At 41.9% G+C, this 25,353-nt stretch overlaps 1 protein-coding gene across 2 annotated transcripts in view; it reads right to left on the bottom strand.

Moving 5' to 3' along the window:
* The window catches only part of trip11 (thyroid hormone receptor interactor 11), a 71,533-nt gene extending 50,378 nt beyond the window's left edge, over positions 1 to 21,155 (bottom strand). For both annotated transcript variants that reach the window (XM_084311603.1, XM_084311604.1), the window contains exons 1-3: positions 20,562 to 21,155; positions 4,300 to 4,376; positions 3,772 to 3,882 (exon numbers count right to left, since the gene is read on the bottom strand). In XM_084311603.1, coding sequence (XP_084167729.1) covers positions 3,772 to 3,882; positions 4,300 to 4,376; positions 20,562 to 20,700 — 327 coding nt within the window. In that variant the 5' untranslated portion in view covers positions 20,701 to 21,155. The remainder of the gene's footprint in view (positions 1 to 3,771; positions 3,883 to 4,299; positions 4,377 to 20,561) is intronic.
* Positions 21,156 to 25,353: the final 4,198 nt, after the last annotated feature.

Genomic DNA, 25,353 nt, shown 5'->3' with positions numbered 1-25,353 from the left:
ACAAACAAACGCTATATAGCGTTGCTGGCATTCAACGGTCGGCATGAACTAACGACATATAGCATCGCTGGCACTCAAACTGTTAAGAAAAATAAATGTAATTTCTACATTTTAATTACTGACATGCATATCTTGTACAGTATGTATGTGCCCAGACAATGACCTCTCACATGGTACTGCGTGTGTGTGTGAGAGAGTGAGTGAGTGAGTGAGTGAGTGAGTGAGTGAGTGAGTGAGTGAGTGAGTGAGTGAGTGAGTGAGTGAGTGAGTGAGTGAGTGAGTGAGTGAGTGAGAGAGAAAAAAAAGTTGGCAAGAGATTAACATTGGACTCCATTCAGTTGGATTTGTGACACTGTTTTGACTCGAAGGGGATGTTATTGTGCCCCTTTATTTCCCCCCATGTGACGTTGGACACAGTTACATTGTGTGATTCGCTTTAGAAGAGAGAGGGATCCAGGGAATGAGTCATGGAAAACGTAGCTTACCAGTGTACCTGTTGTACAATGTGTCTGTTGTTGCGATGCATTGAGGTCCATCGTTTGGTTTGAATGCTTAAATAAACAGGGGATGCTTTAGTGAACCTTTATAAAAGTAAAGTTGAACACTACACTGTGCGAGTACTCATTTCACTGAGTAATGTTACATTTAGCAGGTCAATATGGCCATCTGTTGTTTCCTATTGGGCTTTGCCATGTTATGACTATTTGCAGAATATTTACAGTATCTTATGCTAAATGCAGTACTTTTGTTTTTCTGGACAATATTTGTCATTTTGGTTATTTATTTTATCTAATAAACATACATGTGCATAAAGCAAGCACATTTGTCCACTCCTGTGTTGATAGAGTATTAAACATTTGAAAGATATGCCTTTATGATACATTTTGAAACAGAAAATGTGTGATTAATATCTGATTAATCTCAATTAACTAAGGGCAATGATGCAATTAATGACGATTAAATATATGACAGCCCTAGTTTTAACCTTTTCAAATGTGCAACCCTTTTCAGTTTGTTTTGGCATGTTTTCTCAGAATCCCATCTTGGTATACTAGAACTCCATCGGTTTAAATGACCGGTAGCCATGGTTACAAATGGAATGTGCTCAGAATTAGGCGTTGTACATTTGAAACTGGGTTGACTGCCTCCGTGACTATCAAGTTTCAAGTTTCAAGTTTCTAAGCTCCAAGAAACCGGTTTCTAATAAAAACAGGTTAACTTGATAAAAAGGAATGCGAGACCATCTCCGCCAGTCGTGGAATGCACCCCTGTCCCGTTTCAATTGGTATGAACTGGCTGTCGCTCCCTATTACTTCCTACCGCTTACCCCGGAGACGCAGAACTACATAGAAATACATAGTTTCAACCAGTGTTTTCAAACCTAGTTGTCTGAAGATGTTAAGTTGGAGTGTTGGTTAAAGGGGAATTCCACTCTGGGTCTCTCTTGTATTTGTAGAAAGGTTGCTTTACTACAGAGTAGTACAGGAACAGTTTATACCGAGAGGCAGGACGCCTGATGAACAGGTAATCCGCTCATTACTGGACTCAAATGCTGCTACAATGCTCAGCCACTTTACTGCACCCTCGTACATCAATATAATGTTCAATTAATTTAGCTTGTCGAATGTGTATTTATTTGTATCTGTATTACTTATACTTAGTTGTACTTGTTTTATTGCATACTTTTATTTGTATATACAATATTTTTTTTTTTTATCCACTTTTTCTCCCATTTTCTATATATTTTTTCTCCCATCCCAATTTCGTATCATCCAATTCAACCCTCCCCTGTCACGAACGCTGTTTCTTGCCTCCCACAAGCCGGCTGCAATGTGGACTAAGTCATACATAGCACAAGTCCCCTCCGGTACTTGAGGTAACAGCAGTCGCATCTTTTCACCTGCGCAGCTCGATCTCTCAGTGGCGAGGAGTAACGCGTGGGAGGCTCACGCTGCCCCCGACACTTCCTGATTCTACTGCGCAGGCGCACCAACCGACCTGTAGGAGTCGCTGTCCACAACGCCCGATCCCCACCCATCAGTTTCCCACCCCCTAATACGGCCAATGTGTATTAGTATGGACGGCCAGCTAAACTGAAAGCAATGTGGAGCGCTGGGCTCGAACAGGCAAGCCCAGCGTCTCCGTCATTCGTGGCGAGTGCCTTGCCCACTACGCCACGTAGCCGCCCTATATACAATATTTTATTGTATATAAATACCTGCTTTTTTATTCTGTAAATTGTTGCTTTTTTTTTTTATTCCTCGATCCATTGTACTTGTTGCATATGGCAAATAAAACGTACGGTAGTCTGAATCGGAGTAAAATGAGCTCACAGCCAGCTCTGTACATAACCATCAGGCCACAGAAGTAGCCCTGAAGTACTGCGCGTGCTCCAGCTTTACAAAGGACTACTGTACATGACAAAAAGAAAAAGGACGGGCATCAGACAACGCCAGTGGAAGGTTGCCACTCCTGTCAAACACCCACACGGAGTGGAGGGAGGGAGCACTTACTTCAGCTCACCTGGCGAGTGGGAAGCGAGAGACGATTGAAGTGTATCAGGGATCTTTAATTACCCACCGCTGTTGTAGTTCTTAGAAGTGTAGTGAGGGTGGAGCTACGTGTGTCATTATGACATAATAGCTCAACCAGATTAGCACCTTCCACTGCCGACGTTTCTGAGAAGAGATCGCTTTGACACAGCCACAGAGATTGATTGGACGCTTATAGAGATGTTTGCCTTTGGTTCAGGTTTGTATAGGATGACGATGACTCGTTGGGTTAAACTGATTTGTTTTTATATTTTTTACTGTATCAATAATTGTACGTTCTTGTTAGTTTTACTTATTTCTTTTATTTAGTTGTTAATATATTTGTATGTATTTACTGTATTAATGTAATATTTGTTGTAATGTTGATTGTGTGTGGAGGACCCCATGAATATTAGCAAACTGCTATGACATAAGCTAATGGGGATCCTTTAAATAAACAAAATAGAGAATTCATCGGTTATGCCTCAAACTGGTATACATTTGTTTAATTTTGTTGCCTTTTTCCCCTCTTTAAAAGACCGTAGAGTTTGAGTACCGTCTTGGTGATATATCATATTCACACTCCAAATTAAATCGCATTGTCTTTACAGCAAATGACATGGGCTGTCTAACAGATGGTTCTCCGTCTCAGGGGTTCAAATCCTTTTGTTTGTAATTTGGGTATTGTGATATTATTGATGAGACCACTGTGTCCATGAGGTTATTCATCAATCATCATGGTGTCTGTCTGTGTCTATGAGGTTATTCCTGACGGTGTCCGTCTGTGTCTATGAGGTTATTCCTGACGGTGTCCGTCTGTATCTATGAGGTTATTCCTGACGGTGTCCGTCTGTATCTATGAGGTTATTCATCATGGTGTCTGTATCTATGAGGTTATTCATCATGGTGTCCGTCTGTGTCTATGAGGTTATTCCTCATGGTGTCTGTGTCTGAGGTTATTCCTGATGGTGTCCGTCTGTATCTATGAGGTTATTCATCATGGTGTCTGTATCTATGAGGTTATTCATCATGGTGTCCGTCTGTATCTATGAGGTTATTCATCATGGTGTCTGTGTCTATGAGGTTATTCCTCATGGTGTCTGTGTCTATGAGGTTATTCCTGATGGTGTCCGTCTGTATCTATGAGGTTATTCCTGACGGTGTCCGTCTGTGTCTATGAGGTTATTCCTCATGGTGTCTGTGTCTGAGGTTATTCCTGATGGTGTCCGTCTGTCCGTACGTCTTTCTGCTGCAGCAGGGTTCTGTTCTCCGCAGACTGTCGTTCTATCTGGATCTCCGAGGCCTCCAGCTTCTCCTCCAGCTCTGCATAAAGCTTCTTCGATCTGTCGTACTGCAGAGAGAGGGAGAGAGGGGGGGGGGGGGGGGGGGTGGAGGGAGAGAGACAGACTTTTATAGTTTGAAGAGGCTACATTAGGACTACATTTATATATTCTGTGTATACAGTGTACAAACCCTACACAGTGCATTTCTATACATTCTGTGTATACAGTGTACAAACCCTACACAGTGCATTTCTATATGTTCTGTGTACAGTGTACAAACCCTACACAGTGCATTTCTATACATTCTGTGTATACAGTGTACAAACCCTACACAGTGCATTTCTATACATTCTGTGTGTACAGTGTACAAACCCTACACAGTGCATTTCTATACATTCTGTGTATACAGTGTACAAACCCTACACAGTGCATTTCTATGTATTTTGTGTGTACAGTAGTGTGAGGTAATGAAAGTGGATTCTGACCTCGGATCTCTGAGCAGCAAATGCAGACTCCACTTCCTCCAGCTTGGAGCTGGACACCTGCAGTCGAGTGGCAGCATCTGTGGTTGAAAGAAAAAAGCACACTTAGCATCCATGAAGCAAATATCATACATAATCACTCGCTCTAGGCTGAAGACTAATTATAGTATTATATGCAGTTGCTGCCCCAAAGCTGTGGAACCCCCCCCCTCTCAACATAAGGTGTGCTCTCTCCCTGTAAATCCAGGTTAAAAACCTACCAGCAGGCATTTTAGCTTTTAAACTGGGCTTTTTAGTCTGGATAGTCTGATCGCACACCTACCCTGTTTTACTGTTGTGTATTTTTCTATTTCTTATTATTTAAACTTTCTTGTTGTTATATTGGTCTTATTTTTTAACCATGGTTTATTATAGTGCCATTTATATGTACAGCACTTTGGTGCAACTACAGTTATTTAAAATGTGCTTTAGATTTATAAAAAAACAAAAAAAAATCACGTACAAAAAGTACATACCTTACTTACTTAAAGCTCAAAATCAAGATACACGACACGTATAGCTCATTAAAAGAAATACAAATTATTGGCAAAACAAGCTACAGGAGTTTGTTGATGAAGACATTTATCTGGATTTACAAACTGTATATATTGGTACACTTTTTTTTTTATCTTTCTTCCCCTCTTTTTTCCGATTTTTCTCCCATCCCACCCTTCCTGGTTGTTGCATACTTTCCCCTACTGTTGGTCCGGGAGACCGGAGACTGTCACATGCTTTCCTCCGACGCATGTGCAGCCTGCCGGCAGGCCAACCTGGCCGCGCAGGTTCTCACCGGGGAGAGTGTAGCGTGTGGGAGGCCACACTATCTCTCCTTAGTTCCAACCCTTGCTGAGCAGGCGCCCCGACCGAACTGTAGGGGTCGCTGTCCACAACGCCCAGGACCCACCCTTCAGCTTTCCCACCCTCTGATACAGCCAATTGTATCAGTGTGAGAGGCCAGCCAAGCTGATAGCAACGCCGGGAGCTGGATTCGAACAGGCGAATCCAGTGTCTCCCGGTGTCGGTGACGAACGTAATCTCCGTGCGCCACCTGCCCCCCATATTGGTACACTTTTGACTTCATTGTATTAAATTCATAGGAGGAAAGGAAGATATACATGCCTTGCTGCCTGTAGCAGCTATTTCTAATAGTCACATAACAAACTAGCTTATAATAGCAGCATACTGACACGCTATACGATATCCACACAGGAGGGGAATATGATATTCTGCAGGGAATACATCATATCTTCAAGCCATGGTCACTCGCTACAGCAAAACATATCAGATACAGCCAGCTGCTTGGCATTCCTCCTCAACCGGCCTGCAAATACCTCAAGACATTCAGGAGAATCATTAGCCTAGTTGTGGCTTGTTCCACATATACTGTAACCGTACAGGTCGACGGGACAAGCCATCTCCAGCTAGCCTTAGTAGTTTAAAACTCCGGGAGAGGTGTTTTTGGCCAACAGCTAGGCTAGCTGATCCGTATCCACTTCCATTCATTTGTGCCGAGCTAGGCTATCTTGCAGCCGGATAGCCTTCTACTGAAAGCACAGGGAGGAAACTGGTATCCATCTTCTTGTCCGACTCTGGAGAAGACGTAAGGGCATTTTCCGTAATGTTTAGCGTGTTTCCTTTAAGCACTTCTCGCTGATCTTTGTTGGAAAAAAGTTACTGAGTATTCAGAATGTTGGAAAAGACATTATGAGTAACATTGGACTATTCAGGCATCACTTTGTGAGTGTTTTGTACATACTGTACATGACAGATTGACAGGGTAACACCTGTGACAGCAAGAACAACCCAATCAACAACACAATCATGACCGGAATACAGGCTATTATGAAATATAGCCATTCATAACATGTGCAACAGATTCTACATGTTGATATGAATCAGGCTCCAAGACACTATGGGAGTTGACCTTCAGGATACATAGGTTGTACGTGATTATTATTATTTAATAATTATAAATATATTTTTTTTTATCTACTTTTTTCTCCCATTTCCTATTTTTCTCCCATCCCAATTTCGTATCGTCCAATTCTACCCTCCCCTGTCTCAAACGCTGTTAGGCCATGCCTCCCACAAGCCGGCTGCAATGTGGACGAAGCCTTACATCACGTGTCCCCTCCGGTACTCGAGGAAGCAGCCGTCGCATCTTTTCACCTGCACAGCGCGATCTCTCAGCGTCGGGGGTCTGCGTGGGAGGGACACGCCGCCCCCGTCGCTTCCTGATTCTGCTGTGCAGGCACACCAACCGACCTGTAGGAGTCGCTGTCCACAACGTCCGATCCCCACCCATCAGCTTTCCCACCCCTAACACTGCCAATTGTGTTAGTTGCGATTTGATAATTGCATCATTCCAAATCGCGATTTCGATTGAATCGTGCAGCCCTAGGGTCTGTGACCACTGTGTTAAGATCCAAATTGTTCAGAAAGTGAGTTGAGTTCCTTCCATTTCAGTGTCAATCCCGTTCAGTTGCAAAGGTTATTAAAGGCCCAGCCAGTCTGCACCTAGCATTCCAGTGGCTTTCCTCCTAAAGACCAGGTCAATGAAGGTCATCCCGCTCAAGCCCATGTCCATCCCATTGCCGTTGTGTCCTTGGGCAAGACATTTAACCTACTTGCCTCGTATGAATGTGTATGCATGTGAATGAATGTTGGTGGTGGTCGGAGGGGCCGTAGGCGATGATTATTCGCCACGCTTCCGTGAGTCTGCCTCAGGGCAGCTCTGGCTGCAATTGTAGCTTACCACCACCTGTATGACTGTGTATGAACGAATAATGGACTCTGTGAAGCGCTCTGAGTCAGAGAAGAGCGCTATATAAATCCAATCCATTATTATTATTATTATTATTCATTAGTGGTCTGGCTGAGGTGCCTTCTGTAGGTCCAGTCAGAGGGAAGCCCTTCACAATGTAGTTGTCATTGTTGAGCATGTATAAGATAAGATGTATTGATCCCCTAGGGGAAATTCGGGTGCCATAGCTGCATGGGGGGGGGGGGGGGGGTACAGGTATGGGCAGGGTAATAGTAGAAAGACATAAATATAGGCAATTTGATCTGAATACAAGAATATGAAAAAAATAAACAGTGTAAACAAAGGCACAGATGAGGGTCTGTATGCAAGGTTGGGTCAACCTTGTTTAATAAAAATAAAAAAAAAAAAATCTACCCAGGGACAGTGCACATTAATCAACATATTCAGTTTCCACATCAATGTAAATGTGCCAGAATTTGCTAATGAGCTAGTTTTCATCTGTAGTCTGCCTAACATGCATGTCTTCATGGTGAGGGAGGAAACCGGTACCCAGAGGAAACCCACGCGTACACACAGGGAGAACATGCAAACGCCACACAGAAAGGCCCCCTTGCTGGGGTTCGAACCCAAGACCTTCTACCACCGTGCTGCCGGCACTCCATGCTTGATCTACTGGGAACCCAAAGCCCTCGCTTCACTTCCAGTCAAGAAGATAATGTTCTGAACAGACTGGGTATTCAGGTCAACTCTTTCTGTTCATGGCTCTGAGCACATTCAGAGGGATATATGCACACTGAGCACACAGGTGCTACTCCTCTCTTAGTGCTTCTAGCTTCGGGCCTGGCAGTAGGGCTGCAACGATTAGTCGACATAATCGACAATGTCGATTATAAAAAATCGTCGACGAGAAATTGTTGCGTCGATTAGTCATTAAAAAATAAAAATGTTTGCACTACCTATCTTTGTGAAAGTGGCTTCTCAGCTCTGGTCCAGCCAGCTGAAGACTTCTTAGCTTAACATAACAGACCGACAGTAAGTTTGGGGGAACTAATGGGATAACTGGGGATGTTGTTTGGTCCTGACAAGAGTCTCAAAGCAACTCTGAGGTCATGCTCAATGTCCAATCTGTTCCTCTGCTCGGTCTTCAGCTGGACCAGAGCTGAGAAGCCACTTTCACAAAGATAGGTAGTGCAAAGAAAAATTAAAAATATTTTTTTTATTTTTTTATATAACTGTTTTTCTATTAGTCGTAGGGCTGGGCGATATAACGATAAATATCGCGATATATTTTAATAATCGATATAGGAAAAAAATTATTTTGACCTGCAACAGGGCAGTTTTAAAACCAGAGACAGTGGACAGACTTGTCTTTCTTGCCTGCAACTTAAAGTAATGGCTTTGCTTGTCCAAATGATAATACTGACCAAATTGAGATTTATTTTTCTCTTGTCCATTTATTTTGTTTGCTTTCTAATTTAAAATACAGTTTGAAACCGTCTGTACACAGTAGGCTATGTGTGCTAGCAGAGCTAGACTCCAGTCACGAGTCACGGTGCACATGTGCGGTGGTTTGTCCACCAAAAAAGCACCAAAAGATCGAAAAGAAACTAGCAGAGCCAGAACTGTTCAACTCCCCTGGAGCCACAGCCAGCAGGGAAGCCGGTTTACTTTCGCTTTCAAACCAGCTGCAGCCTGAGAACTGGAGTGTGAGGGGCTGTAACACTAAAGATGGTGGCAACAACAAAGAATTGCTGCAAAATAAACATACATCTGTTGTTTAATTTTTTACTTATAACAATTTCGATAATTATCGATATCGAGAAATATGATAACATTATCATATCGTTATCGCGATATGATTTTTTGCCATATCGCCCAGCCCTAATTAGTCGACTAATCGAAAAAATAATCGACAGATTAGTCGACTACCAAAATAGTCATTTGTTGCAGCCCTACCTGGTACTGGTAGTGCAATCAAAACAAAGGGCCAGCTCTCTCACAGGGCTGGGAGCTGTACCGAACATGAAGGTATACTAGGCCTGCCGCGATAAGCAATAAATCGATTAATTGCCGCGATAATTAAAATTAATGCAATGATTTTGACGGGCGCGATTAATTGCTATTTGCGCGTTTGTTTTAATGAGGCGGAACCAGTACCCCTCGTCAGTCACTCCGTGTGGGGGGCCGCTGGCCTTACTACAGAGCACAGCACGGGAGCTCCGTGGGGCACTAGCAACGCCACATATAGCTTAACTACATTTCTCAATAGTGTTGCTCCTTTTAACCAAATAGCGTTCTTTGTAGTGTAACGTTAGCTATTTTTAGACCCAAGTAGTTACTCGCTACTGCCCGGAGAAACTGGACTGCTAAATAAAGATTAAAGATCTAGTGTTGATGCTCATTCAATGCCAACAACATTAGCTAAATAGCCAACAAACGAAATACAACGTATAGCATAGCTACAACACAGAATAACGTTAATACAATTACATGCATCATTGTTTACAATGAACGGGTGGGACTAGTCAAAGGACTGGACACGGGGACAAGTTAAACATGAATTAATTTATTATAACAACAGGTAATCGAGTTGCGCTCCCGTGCCTACGCACCACAGCTATTCTATTCTATACGGCTTTGAAGCTTCCTCCTCATCGTTGATTGCCTGTAGTAGCTGCATCTAACGTTAGTAGCTAACGTTAAAACTAACCTAAAGTTAGTTGCTCACCAACAATCTCAACATTTGTTTTATCATTAGCTCAAAAACACAGAACCGGACGATACAAGTTGGCCGCTCATAGATGCTGCTAGGATAATAACAACAATACTTCCGCTCCGGTCGGTGGGCTTCAAAATAAAAGTCTAAACACCGGAAAAGACGGAGCGGTGGGCTTCAAAATAAAAGTTTTGGGAAATAAATTTCTCAAAAAAAAATTCTCTAACCGGTCGCAATAATATCGCTTATCGCGATATTTTCGGGGGCAATTAATCGCCCAGCAAAATGTGTTATCGTGGCAGGCCTAAATACCGTCATGGATCCATGCAAAGGTATGAATTTTTACAATGTAGTCATCCACAACATTTAAGCTTACTGTATAAATCATAAAAAATATATATATTTATTATATTGTTATATATTGGTCTACTCTATATTTTTAAGTTCATAGAAAAATAGGTCCTTGGATAAAGGATTTTTATGAACTATATATATATAGTTCTACTGTATATTTTCAAGTTCATAAAAGAATGTGCTTGTTGTAGCAGCATTAGTCAGTAAAATAAAATAGACCATTCTGAATGAAACAGCACCAATTGTAACAATTGTATTACAAGATAAATAAAGACGTAAAAATATGTTTCCACCACTGTGCCTTTCATAAAATAATGCAATGACCAAAGAATTCCTCAGTCCATGCCAACATCTGAATCTCCCCTCTGTGATAAATAAAGGTTTTCAATTAAATTCAACATGTATCTGACAGTGTGCTCTTCTCTAAAGGAGACCTGGACATTTTCCACACACAGACACACACACAGGCATGCAGAAACACACACAGACACAGACAGACACAGACACACACCTCTAACTGAATCAGATTCACATGACATACAAACTTGTTTGGCTGAGCAGTAGCAACCAAACATTTGGAGATCTCGTCAGTGGCTACGTACATTAGTGTTGTCACGATACTGGAATTTCGAACTTCGATATGATACCTTGAAAAGTATCGATATTCGATACCATTTTCGATACCACGGGGAAAAGGTTCAATCTTAAAATGTAAAATAAAAAATAAAATAAAAAAATTAATACATTTTGCTTTTGTTGCTGGTTGATTCTCCTCAGCTTCTCTCTGGTACTATAAGAGAAGATAAATATAACACTTTTAAAACCCTTTGTTTATCTTTAGATCACACATTTAAAAACAACTGTTCATCTCACTTCAATCATTTTTATTGCAGAACATGGTATTTTCTCAAGCAGACAGATGTAAACACTGTAATCTGTGTTGCATGTACCTGACAAACTGAACTGTTTGTATTACAAACACCAGTATGGAGGTGGTGTTTGTATGTACATGCATAAGGACACCAAATTCATTACCCGTACTGACCTTCATCATGAGACAATTGAAACTGTATGGGTGGAAATTTTATTTGAAAGGGCAAAATCTGTTCTAGTCGGCACAATATACAGACCGCCGGATCAAACTGGCTTTTATGATACTCTGGATGTGTGCTTAGCTGGAGCTGAGGATGCGGAAAAAATTCTTATTGGGGATTGGAACACGGATATGCAACAAAAAGATGCACCCGTCTTCAAATCCTTCAATAGGTTTTGTGATCTGCACGGCCTCAGCCAACTAATCACCCAACCCCAGTGGCGAATCCTTGTGGAAGCCAACGGAAGCCATGCCTCCCTATATTCATATCAATTCATATCAAATTATGAAATATGAAAAAAAAAAAAAAAAAAAATTAAAATATATATTTTTTTTAATATAGTTTACATTCTTTTTCATCTGTGCATCTGTGTTTTTTTTTTTTTTTTTTTTTTTTTTAATGTCTCCCTCTTCTCCTTCTCACTCCCTCTAACACACTGTCAGACTGTGCTCACTACTGCAGCTAGTATAGGAGAGAAGCAGTGGGTAGGTCTCTTTCTCCAGGCTTCCAGCATTATAGAGTGAGTCCAAACTCCAAATCCGATCCTAGCCAATCAGATTCGAGCTGACTGCCACTGTGCCACACCCTAAAAGTTTAAAACGGAGCTGGGAGGAAGACGTTCAGCATATTTTCCACCTGGAGGCGGGGCAGGTCAGAAGTTCACGTTTCCACCTGACTACCTAACGTGACATCCCATTAGTACTGAGGACCAGCGCAGAGCACACCACTGTGGATATTATGATTTAACAAATCTATCTGGCAAGAGGAGGACCACATTATTGACCAGGTAAGAACTGAGCAGCCTGACTAAGGACTAACTAACGTTATCAGGCAAGCTTGTATACCCTTTCATGACTGCAATGCAAGCCAGGGGCTGGATTACGCAGTAACTTATTCCTCCGTAGTAGCCAGGTTAATGTGCACCATCAAGCACTGCTTAAAAGCTAGCGGTGGGTCCAAAATATATCGGATATAAATGTCAAAGGTACCCAGCGTTCCATTAGGGTTTCACACACAGATGCGGCGGGGTTTGAAAGCTCGGCGTTGCTAATAAACATTTTAAATCATTTTTATAAACGAGTAAAACTGAGGCTGAAATGACTGCTTCCGCATTTTACAGTAGGAGCGCTCTGATGGCTGGGCGCGCGGCGCAACAGACACGTGAATGAATGAATGAATGAATGAATGAGAACTTTATTTAACAGATTGCAGAATGGGTACAATACAGTACGGCTCAATACACACAATTGTTAAGGGGATGCAGACCAGAGAAATACGTTTGTCTTGTCACGTTTGTCTAATAGACAGTCATATTCTCTCCCGGTGTTCTGCGGAATCCTACTCCCGAGTCCCTCCTCGAAAACAACACCGGCCGTATGTATATTTCTCTCCCACCCACCCACCCCCTCCTAATGTACAGTCCCCTCCCCATCATATGTATATACTCTGTCAGGATCTAGGGGTAACAGTACTGTATATTTGATGTCATGATGTCTTGTATGTCATAAATGTCACTAGTATGAATTGAAAATGGGGGACCCTGATGTAAACAAGACAAACGTCTTTCTCTGGTCTGCATCCCCTTATACAATTGTGTGTATTGAGCCGTACTGTATTGTACCCATTCTGCAATCTGTTAAGAAAGTTTGACTGGCCGCCGAGCCATACTGTAGTGTACATGGTGACTACTTGACTTAAAAAAAAAAAAAAAAAAAAAAATATTAATAAAAATATTTAATAAATTGTTTTTAATAATTTTTTTTGGCTTCCCCTGTTATTTTACCCACGCGACGCCACTGCCCAACCCACAAGGATATGTGAATCAACTCAGACTACCATTGACCTCATACTGACCTCTGACAAGTCCAAGATCTCCAATAAAGGGGTTATAGCATGTGGGTTAAGTGATCATTATATGATATTCTGTACCCGCAAAAAGCTAAAACTAAAGGCTGGCTGTCACAAAACAGTCACATCTAGAGACCTCAAAACCTACTCTAGCGAGGCCTTTAACCTTGAACTGGAGAGTCTGGACTGGTCAGATGAACTCAATGGTACACTGGTTGAAGAAACTTGGCTTGGCTTCAAAACCAAATTTTCATCAATACTAAACAACATGGCCCCCCTAAGAACCACCAGAGTAAAAAATCGCGCTGAGCCATGGATGCACACTGAAATACTGACCGCTATGAAAGCCAGAGACAAAAAATGCTCTGAGTTTCGTAAAAGCCAGTCAAAGCTTACCAAAAGCACGAGCAGTGAACTCCAAGACCACGTGACTGAACTCAAACTAGAAAGAAACAGACTAAGAAATGACGTAAACTCCATGATCAAAACTGCTAAAAAAAATGTCATCAATGACAAAACCGAGGAAAACAAAAATAAACCATGTGAACTTTGGAAATTACTCAACAATCAACTAGGCTGCAGTAAAAAACTTAAAACCAGGTTCTCAAACATAAACATAAAGACGGACAACACGCTCATCACAGACAAGCTGGATGTAGCCAATTACTTAAACATTTTCTTCACAAACATAGCCACAACACTGGTAAACAAACTACCCTCCCACTCAGGGCAGTATGGGGTAGAACACATAGTAGCATACTACAAGAACCTAGGCGTCCACAAAGACGACTTCAAACTGGAAATGGTAACTACAGATGAGGTACTCAAAAAGCTGAGCGCCCTCCAACCAAACAAGGCCACTGGCCATGACAACATCCCCTCCAAATTCCTCAGAGACTCAGCAGCAGCCATCACCCCAGTCATGATCACACACATAATAAACCTCTCCATAAAACAGGGACACGTCCCCAAGGACTTCAAAATTGCGAGTGTAACACCCCTGCACAAAAAGGGCAGCAAATTAGACCCGGGCAACTACCGCCCTGTTTCTATCCTTACATCCATCTCGAAAGTCATGGAAAAAAATCAAAAAATAGTATACGAACAGATCGAAAAGTACCTTGCGGAAAAAATCTAATCTACGAATTCCAATCTGGCTTCAGAACATCCCACTCCACTGACACATGCCTTCTCTACTTGAACGACCACATCAAACAAGAGGTGGACGCGGGCAAATACTGCGGCATGGTCATGCTGGACCTACAAAAGGCCTTCGACACTGTCAATCACACCATTCTGATTGACAAGCTAAAAGCAATTGGTTTTGATAGTTTATCAGTGAGCTGGATACAATCCTACCTGAAGGGGAGGGAACAGATGGTGGAGGTAAACGGTACCCTATCCCCCCCCCTCACAGTGAGCTGTGGTGTTCCACAAGGAAGCATACTAGGACCGCTACTATTCCTAATTTATGCAAATGACATGTCGTCAGCTTGTGACTGCAACTTGTTCCTGTTTGCGGACGACTCAGCCCTGCTGGTCTCTGACAAGAACAAGTTACAGGTTGAAAAAGCCCTCAGCTCGGAACTAGGCAAAATCTGCATATGGCTCGCCGACAACAAACTATCATTACACATGGGCAAAACAGAGTCCATTCTCTTCGGTTCAAATAACAAACTCAGCAAGACCGACGGCTTCTCGGTTACAGTGGGTGACAATATTATCACAAGGAAAGATGAAATTACCTACCTGGGTTCCATCCTAGAGGCTAATCTTTCCTGTGACAAAATGGCATCCAATGTAATAAAAAAAGTCAACCAACGAACGCGATTCTTGTACCGGATCTCCTCTCTGGTAAACAAGAATACCCTGAAGACTCTAGCAGGAGCACTCATTCAAGGGTACTACGACTATGCTTGCACCTCATGGTACCAAAGCACCTCAAAGGCACTAAAAAACAAATTACAAACATCTCAAAACAAGCTAGTCAGACTACTGCTTGACCTGACTCCTAGAACCCACCTCACCCCTGCCCACTTTGACAACCTAGGATGGCTTAGAGTAGACGACAGAGTACAGCAACTTGCAATGGGCCTGGTCTACAAGATACACTACGCGACCAAGGTACCCATGTACATGTCAAAATACTTCCCAAAGGTCAGTGAATACCACGATCACAACACCAGAGGGAGCTCCACAAATCATGTAAAACCCAGATTCGGCTCAAACAAGGGACTAAACACGTTTCGCAATTATGCCACATCAATGTGGAACGCCCTACCTAAAGCTGTAAAGGAATGTGAATCACTACCCACTTTCAAAAACACTCTAAAAAAACACCTACGTGAGACTGCAATTCGAAACTGGCCCCTACAAATGTCCTAACCTAGTTGTACAGTAAATTACCAAGTAAGGCTTTGTCAGTATTCCAATGTACAGTGTAAAATGTGTATGTGTCCCCTACCCAACCCCCCCCACCTCCAATGTACAGCCCTCACCCACCCACCCCACCCCACCCACCCAACCTCCTCCAACGTACAGTTTCTACGCCAAATGTATATACACTCTTTTTCTGGACACTTTTGTATCACAAACAGTACTGTATTTGCAAATCTGATATGTCATAAATGTATAGATGTAGCAGTACTGTCTATCTGTATGTCATGTATGTCATATATGTTATGATGAATTGAAAATGGGGGACCCTGATGTAAACAAGACGAAAGTCTTTCTCTGGTCTGCATCCCCTTAACAATTGTATGTACTGAGCTGTACTGTACTGTACCCATTCTGCAATCTGTTAATAAACTTTTCAATCAATCAATCAATCAAACAGTCATATTCCGACTTAACTGAATGCACGTGTGTGTGGTAGGGCTGGGCGATATGACGATATTATATAAATATCGGGTACAGTTCATTAACGATACACTTTTTTAACGTATCGTGGATATCGTGATGTTTTAGTAGAGTGTCGCGTCAATCTGGTCCACACGTTCAAACTTTTGAACAACGCCGCCCCCACACACACACTACTGCATCAAAGTTACTACTTATGATTAACAAATGCATTCGTTTTGTGGCATTAACGTTATATGGTTACACGTTCAATAACATCAGCGTATTTACCCGAACATAGCAACGTCCGAGGACGACCTAGATAGATAGCAAGCATTACTCGTTCATATCTCAGCCCGTGCTGAGTGAGTTGTGCCCATTCTGCGGTCTGTTAATAAAGTTTTCAATCAGACAGATGTATGGAAAGGCTTTTATTATAACATTCGTTGCAGTAAAATCATTATGCCTCGTTTAGTCATCTGCGGAGCGCTGGTAATCTACTCGTCGACCGCGGGGAGCTAACATTGTTGTTGTTGTTGAGCTCTCATCAAAATCAATGGAATTGAGAAAGTAAAAAACGAATAGCGCTTGCCAATTGGTGCTAAGAACAGCAGGGCGGGTGCAAGCGGTGTGACGTAATTGGCAGACTCGACTGTCAATCAAAATGATTCTGTTGCCGGCTGAATGATTGAATGAATGAAAACTTTATTAACAGATTGCAGAATGGGTACAATACAGTACAGCTCAATACAACAACAGTATAGTGTTGTAGGAGGATGAAGACCAGAAAAAGACTTTCGGCTTTTTTACACAAGGGTCCTCCATTTTCAATTCATCAAAACATTTAGAGACATACAAATATACAGTAGTTTCATAAAAATGCTAAAATGCTATTGATTGATTGATTGATTGATTGATTGATTGATTGATTGATTGATTGATTTAAAACTTTATTAACATTTTGCAGAATGGGTACAGTACAGCTCAATACATACAATTGTTAAGGGAATGCAGACCAGAGAAAGACTTTCGTCTTGTTTACATCAGGGTCCCCCATTTTCAATTCATCATATTTCATATCTAAATCATATAATATCTCATTGCTAAATATATGCAATATATAATCTAATAATCCAATAATCTAATATATAATATAAAAATGCTAAATGCATGGGTATTTTATTTTGTCTTTAATGTTAGCTTGCAAACTCAAATACTGTCTTGGTAAGCCTCATAATGAATTGTTTGGGGAAAAAAAGAAAAACATCGTGATGTGTATCGTCGAAAGGTCAGAAAATATTGTGATATCATATTTAGGCCATATCGCCCAGCCCTAGTGTGTGGACTACTGTACTATTACAGGTATTGAAATGAACAATGCAACTTCCTTATACAAAAAAATTATAAAAATTATGAATAATTAAATATCGATATTTCGGGAAATGAGTATTGAAACCGTTTTAAATATTCAGAATCGATATGTATCGATTTTTCGATATTTTTGACAACACTAACGTACATACTCTTAATTGCTGAATGAATGCTGTCGGGCCAAGATGGCACAATCATACCTAGGCTAACTTATACTAATATGCTCATGAATCTGTAAGTGTAGCTTACATCTAATTCCCAACCCATGCTTTCTCTTTAGTTGAAGGTTAACATGAAGCTGAAGTCAAGGCCTACTAGCAATGCATTAATACAACACATTTCACAGCAGAGTCCTCCTCAAACAGTGATAAGAGACATAGGTTTTGTTTTGTTTTTGTGTGCGAGTTGGAGATCTGGTGACCAAAGTCCTCTTTGCGTCATTGTCTATCAAAGTCTGTTTGCCTTCAATAGATTAGCCGACACACTTTGGCTGAACTGAGGCATATCTGAGGGATGCGAAATATTTTATTCCATAAAGCCATGGCTTTCGTTAGCCTTAGACCTGACAGTCTCAACACATTTAGTCCATCGTTAAACATACTAGTACTACATGAGTAAAAGCCTTACTTGGGTAATACCTCATCATATGGTTTAGAACATGCCTGACACTTATTACACACACACACACTGCTGCGTGCTTACATATACCTTGTATTGTACATGTTTGTATAGATAGAATATACGTTGTGGGCGCCCCAGTGGCGAACCACATAACGTGCTGAGTCGCGGCACGGCCGACCCGGGTTCGATTGCCGAACCCATCGTTATTTGTCGAATGTCTTCCCCCCACTCTGTCTCCCGTTTCACCTCTCTCTCGCTCTCTCTACTGGACTTCCCAGTAGAATAAAGCGATAAACGCTAAAAAATAAATCTTTAAAAAAAAGAATATACGGGGCGGCTACGTGGCGTAGTGGGCAAGGCGCTCGCCACGAAATCTGGAGACGCTGGGCTCGCCTGTTCGAGCCCAGCGCTCCACATTTGCGTTCAGTTTAGCTGGTCGTCCGTACTAATACACATTGGCCGTATTAGGGGGTGGGAAACTGATGGGTGGGGATCGGGCGTTGTGGACAGCGACTCCTACAGGTCGGTTGGTGCGCCTGCGCAGTGGAATCAGGAAGTGTCGGGGGCAGTGTGAGCCTCCCACGCGTTACTCCTCACCACTGAGAGATCGAGCTGCGCAGGTGAAAAGATGCGACTGCTGTTACCTCAAGTACCGGAGGGGACTTGTGCTATGTATTAGTCCACATTGCAGCCGGCTTGTGGGAGGCAAAAAACAGCGTTCGTGACAGGGGAGGGTTGAATTGGATGATACGAAATTGGGATGGGAGAAAATATAGAAAATGGGAGAAAAAGTGGATCAAAAAAAAAATATATATATATATACGTTGTGTATTATGTTTAGTCTATAGTTTGTTTATAGACTATAGCTATTTATAGTTAGGCATAGCATAGTTTGTATCAGAATATACTTTGTGTATTATGTTTAGTTTATAGTTTATTTATAGCTTATCTAGTTTATTGTTTATATTTAGCTTACAGTTATAGTTTGTATAGAGATAGAATATACGTTGTGTGTGTGTACCATGTTTACAAATCTACTCCGGTTGAAGAGCCGGGAAAAACATTAAAAAAAAACTGTGACAATAAAATAATCTGAATCTGACTGAGCCTAGTTTTGATCTTTAAGAGCAATAACAATTCCAAAAGGGTCAACGTTCTTCTGTTTTAGAACAGTTTGATGAACAGATTATTCTGACCACGTACTACAAGTAAAAAATAAAATAAAACCCAACCATAGGGTCAAGACTCTGATCTATTTTGTCATCAGGATGTAGGTCACACAGCCTGGGGGGCTGCTTGTGTCGTGTGACAAGGAATAGGAAGCTTACTTTGTAGACTTAAGACTTCTATACCCAGACGATCTTATAGCTGTATTATCACCGGAATATAATGTACCCTTATTCCTAGGCAGAACCTCGAAGAGTCTAAATGTATGGACACTGGACAGGAAGAAATGCCTGCCAAAGCTTTAAAACAAATGAACTTTTTTATATATATATAATTTGTCTTTATACCTGTATCACTGTAGATATTAATACTACAACTATGAAAATACAGCCGATTAGCACTATACTCAGTAGTATTCAGATTGTATATTACTATTGCACTTAGTTACATTTGCTGACCTCTGGTCTAGTCTGCTGTATAATGACAATACATTTGAATCTAATCTCATTTACAGTGAATGGGAGACAAGACTTTGAGGAGACAGGGATAGCCGTGGTACCTTTTCTGGTTGATAACTGCCAGCCTAAAAAACTACAATCAAACAAAGCTCATTAGTCCAAAACATTCGTGGAGTTCATAAAGTCAAACTCCAATTTTACAAGTCACTGGAGCAGGGAGAGGCATATTTCTAGATTAAGGTTACATCAGAGATACAAGCTTATTTCTCTGGCATCTCTATAGCTCAGGGAGAAGTATGTTCATGTTCAGGAATATCAATTGAACTAAGATGGGCCTATACTGTAGGCATACAATAATGCAAATAGCATGTGAATTCTGCCTCCTCTGGGTGGAATTTCCTTTGCAGTCAGGTAGTCTACCTCTTCTGGCAGGATTAGTCAGATAATAACTGCTTCGTATACATACAGCGAGCACCAAAGTAAAGCACTCAATTCAGATGTGTAGGCATTAGGCGATCACAACACCAGAGGGAGCTCCACAAATCATGTTAAACCCAGATTCGGCTCAAACAAGGGACTAAACACGTTTAGCAATTATGCCACATCAATGTGGAAGGCCCTACCCAAAGCTGTAAAGGAACGTGAATCACTACCCACTTTCAAAACCACTCTCAAAGAACACCTACGGGAGACTGCAATTGGAAACTAGCCCCTGTAAATGTCCTAACCCAACCCCCTCCAATGTACAGTAAATGACCAAGTATGGTTGTCAATATTCCAATGTACAGTTTTGCTAGTACAGTTGTACAGGGGGACCCTGATATTGTAAACAAGACGAACGTTTTTCTCTGGTCTGAATCCCCTTAACAATTGTGTGTATTGAGCCGTACTGTATTGTACCCATTCTGCAATCTGTTAATAAAGTTTTCAATCAATCAATCAATCAATAGGCAATAGTTAGTTAAATGTGGCAACTAAAAATCAACGTCTCTTACCTCCAACCTCTTCCACGCCCTCCAGTAGCATGTCTTTGGTAAAGTTGGACAATTGTCCAGTCAAGCTTGTAAAGCTTCCTCCGACCTGGCCAAGAGACTGACCGATGCCAGACCCCAGTCCCCCCAGCCAAGATGACATCTTTGTGGGAAAGTCAAAATAAATAAACAAAAACAAAGACAGGCCCCAACAGTAGGGGACGGGGCTAGCCTTTAGCCGAGGGGGTAAGTTTAGCTTGTAACGTTAGCTAGGTGACTAGGTCACAAGAGTCACATACAGACAGCTTTAGTCTCAAGACCCACTTTGTTTTTTTTAACCAACAAATTCCCCTTTGAAACAGACATACGTTGTCAAATTGTAGGACACACACAGGTCCCCCCGGCTAACCAGTTGTCCGCGGTGTTCGGTACTAATAATGTCAAGACAAGCGAACCAAACCCCATTGTGTCTCAGTCCAAACAGCACAAATCTTAGCTGGCGATGTTGTACTACTGCCTGTATCATCGGTGGTGTCTATCGCTAATCTTTTGTGCTGTTTTGAAGCCAAACTAAACAACACAACAACGCCTGTGAACTGCCACCTCAACTGCAGCCATTACGGGCTCGTCGGGAGGCTCAGGGCTGCTGTCAGGTTCGACGTGGACACACGGCGGAGAGCAGTGCCGCATTGTGGGATAGCGGCGGACTAACCCCTTTCGTGACTGTGATGCACCGAGTGAATCCACAGTCACTTGCTCCTCAATAGGAAACCAACCTAGATTTACCCTGAAGGACTGGTTCAACTTCTGGCCGAACCGTTCGTTATACAAGTATCACAGAGACATTTCAAAGGTAGTCACAGTTGCACGAGGGTTTCGGAAATTTTCAAAACCACTCTCAAAAAACATTTATTCTTTATAAACTGCTCAAAACGGCATAATTTCCGGCGTTGGCTGCCTGGTGGCCTGAATCATAGATATATAGATATCTATGGCCATATATCTATGGCCTGAATGCCTTCGACAACATAACTGCATTTCCGCGTCTCTGATTGGCCAGGTCATTTCTGGTCATGTGACATTTACGCCCAATCGTAGGACGGAAAGTTTCTACAATGGTTAAGCTTGGGCGCTCTTTCGAAGTAGGTTAAGGTTAGAGTTTGTCTTAGAGCATGGCGATAGAACGCCTGCCCTGATTCCGACGGTTAAGCTTAGGCACTCTTTCGAAGTTGGTTAAGGTTAGAGTTTGTCTTAGAGCATGGCGATAGAACGCCAGGTAGTTTGCAGGCTTGCTGTCCCACAATTGGCGCACATGTCACATGACCTGGCCAATCAGAGCGCAAAACTCGAACGCGGAAATGCAGTTCCGTCGTCGAAGGCATACACGCCGCCTGGTGTGATCACAGCGCATGCGCATCATGCACCCAACGCCGGAAATAATGCAGTGTTGACCAGTTTATAAAATATATTTAAAATGTTTATTAGCAACGCCGAGCTTTCAAACCATCCAGTATACCTTTGAAATGTCTCTGTGATACCTGTATAACGAACGGTTCGGGTAGAACCAGTCCTTCAGGGTAAATCTAGGTTGCTTTCCTATTGAGGAGCAAGTGACTGTGGATTCACGCAGTGCATCACAGTCACGAAAGGTGCTAGCGGTGGACCAACAACAGAGCGAGGCAGCAGGAGGGTGCGTTCAAGAGCAGCAATGTTCACCAGAACTAGGTTATTATTATGGTTGATTGATTGATTGAAAACTTTATTAACAGATTGCAGAATGGGTACAGTTACAGTACAGCTCAATACATACAATTGTTAAGGGGATGCAGACCAGAGAAAGACTTTGGTCTTGTTTACATCAGGGTCCCCCATTTTCAATTCATCATAACATATAGCAGGGCCGTCTCAAGGGGCGTGCAAGCAGTGCGGTCGCACAGGGCCTCACAGGAAGGGGGGCCTCGCGGGGAATTTTTTTTTAACAATCACTTTCCATCACAGACCTAAAATCTAGTTTTGCTTACATGCTTATATATTTCACATTAGACACGTTTGTAGAATAGTGTTCCGGGCTCTGCGGCTCTGCAGATATACTATTGGTTTCATTCAATTACTTTTGTGCAAAGCATCGTGGGAGGACTAACACTAGGGGGAGCTGGTTGGCGTCGGTCTGGTAGTCGGTGGAGAGATGTGAAGAAGACCGGTATTATCCACGAGGGGAGGGGGTACAGCCAGGTACGGGGTCTATTCGGCACTATCCACGGGAGCGAGTGGATGTCTTGTCAACCAGGGCTTGACATTAACTTTTTGGCTCACTAGCCAGTAGCCACTGTGGCTAGTGGTTTTCCAAAGTCACTAGCCACTCAGCATTTTCACCAGCCAAAAATCCCTGCACTCGTGCCCCCACCCAAAAAGTGTCAGTAGTGTGGTGTGTGATAAAATAACATCTAATCCAATAACATCTGTCCCCACCCGAACATCCCACCCACCCAGACAGTCACACTTTACATTCTCTGTTCCTGTGTAGCCATTTGTGTAATGACAGTATAACAAGTATTGTACTTAGTCATTGTTGCAATGTACTTACTGCATTGAATTGACTCAATACCTAGGAATAAGGTCGGGGTTAGGATTAGGAATATAGTTAGGGTTATTGTTAATGTTAAGGAAGTGTAATGCGGTAAGTACACTGTGTTTTTTTTTTTATCCACTTTTTCTCCCATTTTTTTTTATTTTCTCCCATCCCAATTTCGTATCATCCAATTCAACCCTCCCTGTCACGAACGCTGTTTCTTGCCTCCCACAAGCCGGCTGCAATGTGGACTAAGTCATACATAGCACAAGTCCCCTCCGGTACTTGAGGTAACAGCAGTCGCATCTTTTCACCTGCGCAGCTCGATCTCTCAGTGGCGAGGAGTAACGCGTGGGAGGCTCACGCTGCCCCCGACACTTCCTGATTCTACTGCGCAGGCGCACCAACCGACCTGTAGGAGTCGCTGTCCACAACGCCCGATCCCCACCCATCAGTTTCCCACCCCCTAATACGGCCAATGTGTATTAGTATGAACGACCAGCTAAACTGAAAGCAATGTGGAGCGCTGGGCTCGAACAGGCGATCCCAGCGTCTCCGCATTCGTGGCGAGCGCCTTGCCCACTACGCCACGTAGCCGCCCGAATTACAAAAACTAAGTACAAACTTAATTAATTAAATTGTAGAGCACTGTGATATATTGTTACCAATATTTGCTTTGATGTCTAGTAGGGCTGACCTTCGAAGCTTTTTTTGGCAATCGAAGCTTCGATTTTAATTCGAAGCTTCGAGATTTTTTTTTTTTTTTTGTATCTTATGTTGTGGGACTTGTACAGCACTTTGGTAAACTTTGTTGTTTTTAAATGTGCTCTATAAATAAAGTGGATTGGATTAATGAATTAAGTAGCCCCTTTCGTGACTGTGACGCAGCCAACAAGGTTTCACTCGGCTGTGTGATTTAATTCAAGGTGGATCGCTGTTGTCGTTTGAACAACTTCAGATTTCATGGGAACTACCAATCCCCCAAATCAAGAATGTTTAAGATGAATGAAGTAAGATTTTGATTATTTTAAATATGGCCTGTGTAGACTAAACTATGCACAGAATTATGTCAGTCTACAAGGTCCGGATTCTACATGGTCCGGAAATGTAGACCTTGTAGACTCCACTACAGACCAATTATCAGTGAATGTTCATGCATTTTTAAGAAGGGCTACTTCCACAAAAAAACAAATAACTCACCAAAACATCTCAGTAGCACCTTATCTAAATGTTCTATTTCATATATGGAGATTCATATTTATTTATGTATTGCATGCATTTCTACATTTTATTTCCTATTTTGTTTATTCATCCCAGTATCTTTCTTTCTTATGTGTGGAATTATACAAGGCATTTACATTCACATTTACATTTAGTCATTTAGCTGACGCTTTTATCCAAAGCGACTTACAAGTTCTGTACGACAGGTCATCAGGAAGGATACAACTCTATCAGCTGAGTAACAATATTCATCAAAGTGTTGCGTGTTACAGTGTAGGTTAGTTTATTAGGACAAGTGCATGACAGTAAGGTTAGTTAGGGTTAGATTTTTTTTATTTAATTTTTTTTATTTTATTTTAGATAATTGTTGAAGAAGTGCGTCTTTAGTCGACGGCGAAAGATTGGACGGGATTCGGCTGTCCTAACTGGGGTGGGTAGTTCATTCCACCATTGTGGGGCAAGGACTGAGAATAGGCGTGTAGGTGGTGTATATGTGTTTGAGGATGATATCCTTCAAACAGGCAATAGTGATGATATAATTTGGGCAGTGCTGAGCTGGGTTACTTTCCTCCAGTGTATTTGTCCCCCGGCCCCACCCAATGGCCCCATGCACACACACACACACCGAAGTAAAAAAAAAAATTGAAAAAAAAAAAAAATGAAAATAATTTTTTTTTTTAACTTCGATTTTTTTTAATGTTCGAAGCTTGTGCCATCGAACGAAGCTTCGAAGCTTCGAAGTATTTAAGACAGCTTGAAGTCGTCTTTGTGGACGCCTAGGTTCTTGTAGTATGCTACTATGTGTTCTACCCCATAATGCCCTGTATGGGAGGGTAGTTTGTTTACCAGTGTTGTGGCTATGTTTGTGAAGAAAGTGTTTAAGTAATTGGCTACATCCAGCTTGTCTGTGATGAGCGTGTTGTCCGTCTTTATGTTTATGTTTGAGAACCTGGTTTTAAGTTTTTTACTGCAGCCTAGTTGATTATTGAGTAATTTCCAAAGTTCACATGGTTTATTTTTGTTTTC

Source organism: Notolepis coatsorum (genome assembly GCF_963971535.1).
Source record: "Notolepis coatsorum genome assembly, chromosome: 3".
Taxonomy (NCBI): domain Eukaryota; kingdom Metazoa; phylum Chordata; class Actinopteri; order Aulopiformes; family Paralepididae; genus Notolepis; species Notolepis coatsorum.
Note: the sequence above shows the minus strand (reverse complement) of the source record. Positions and strands in the feature narration are given on the sequence as shown.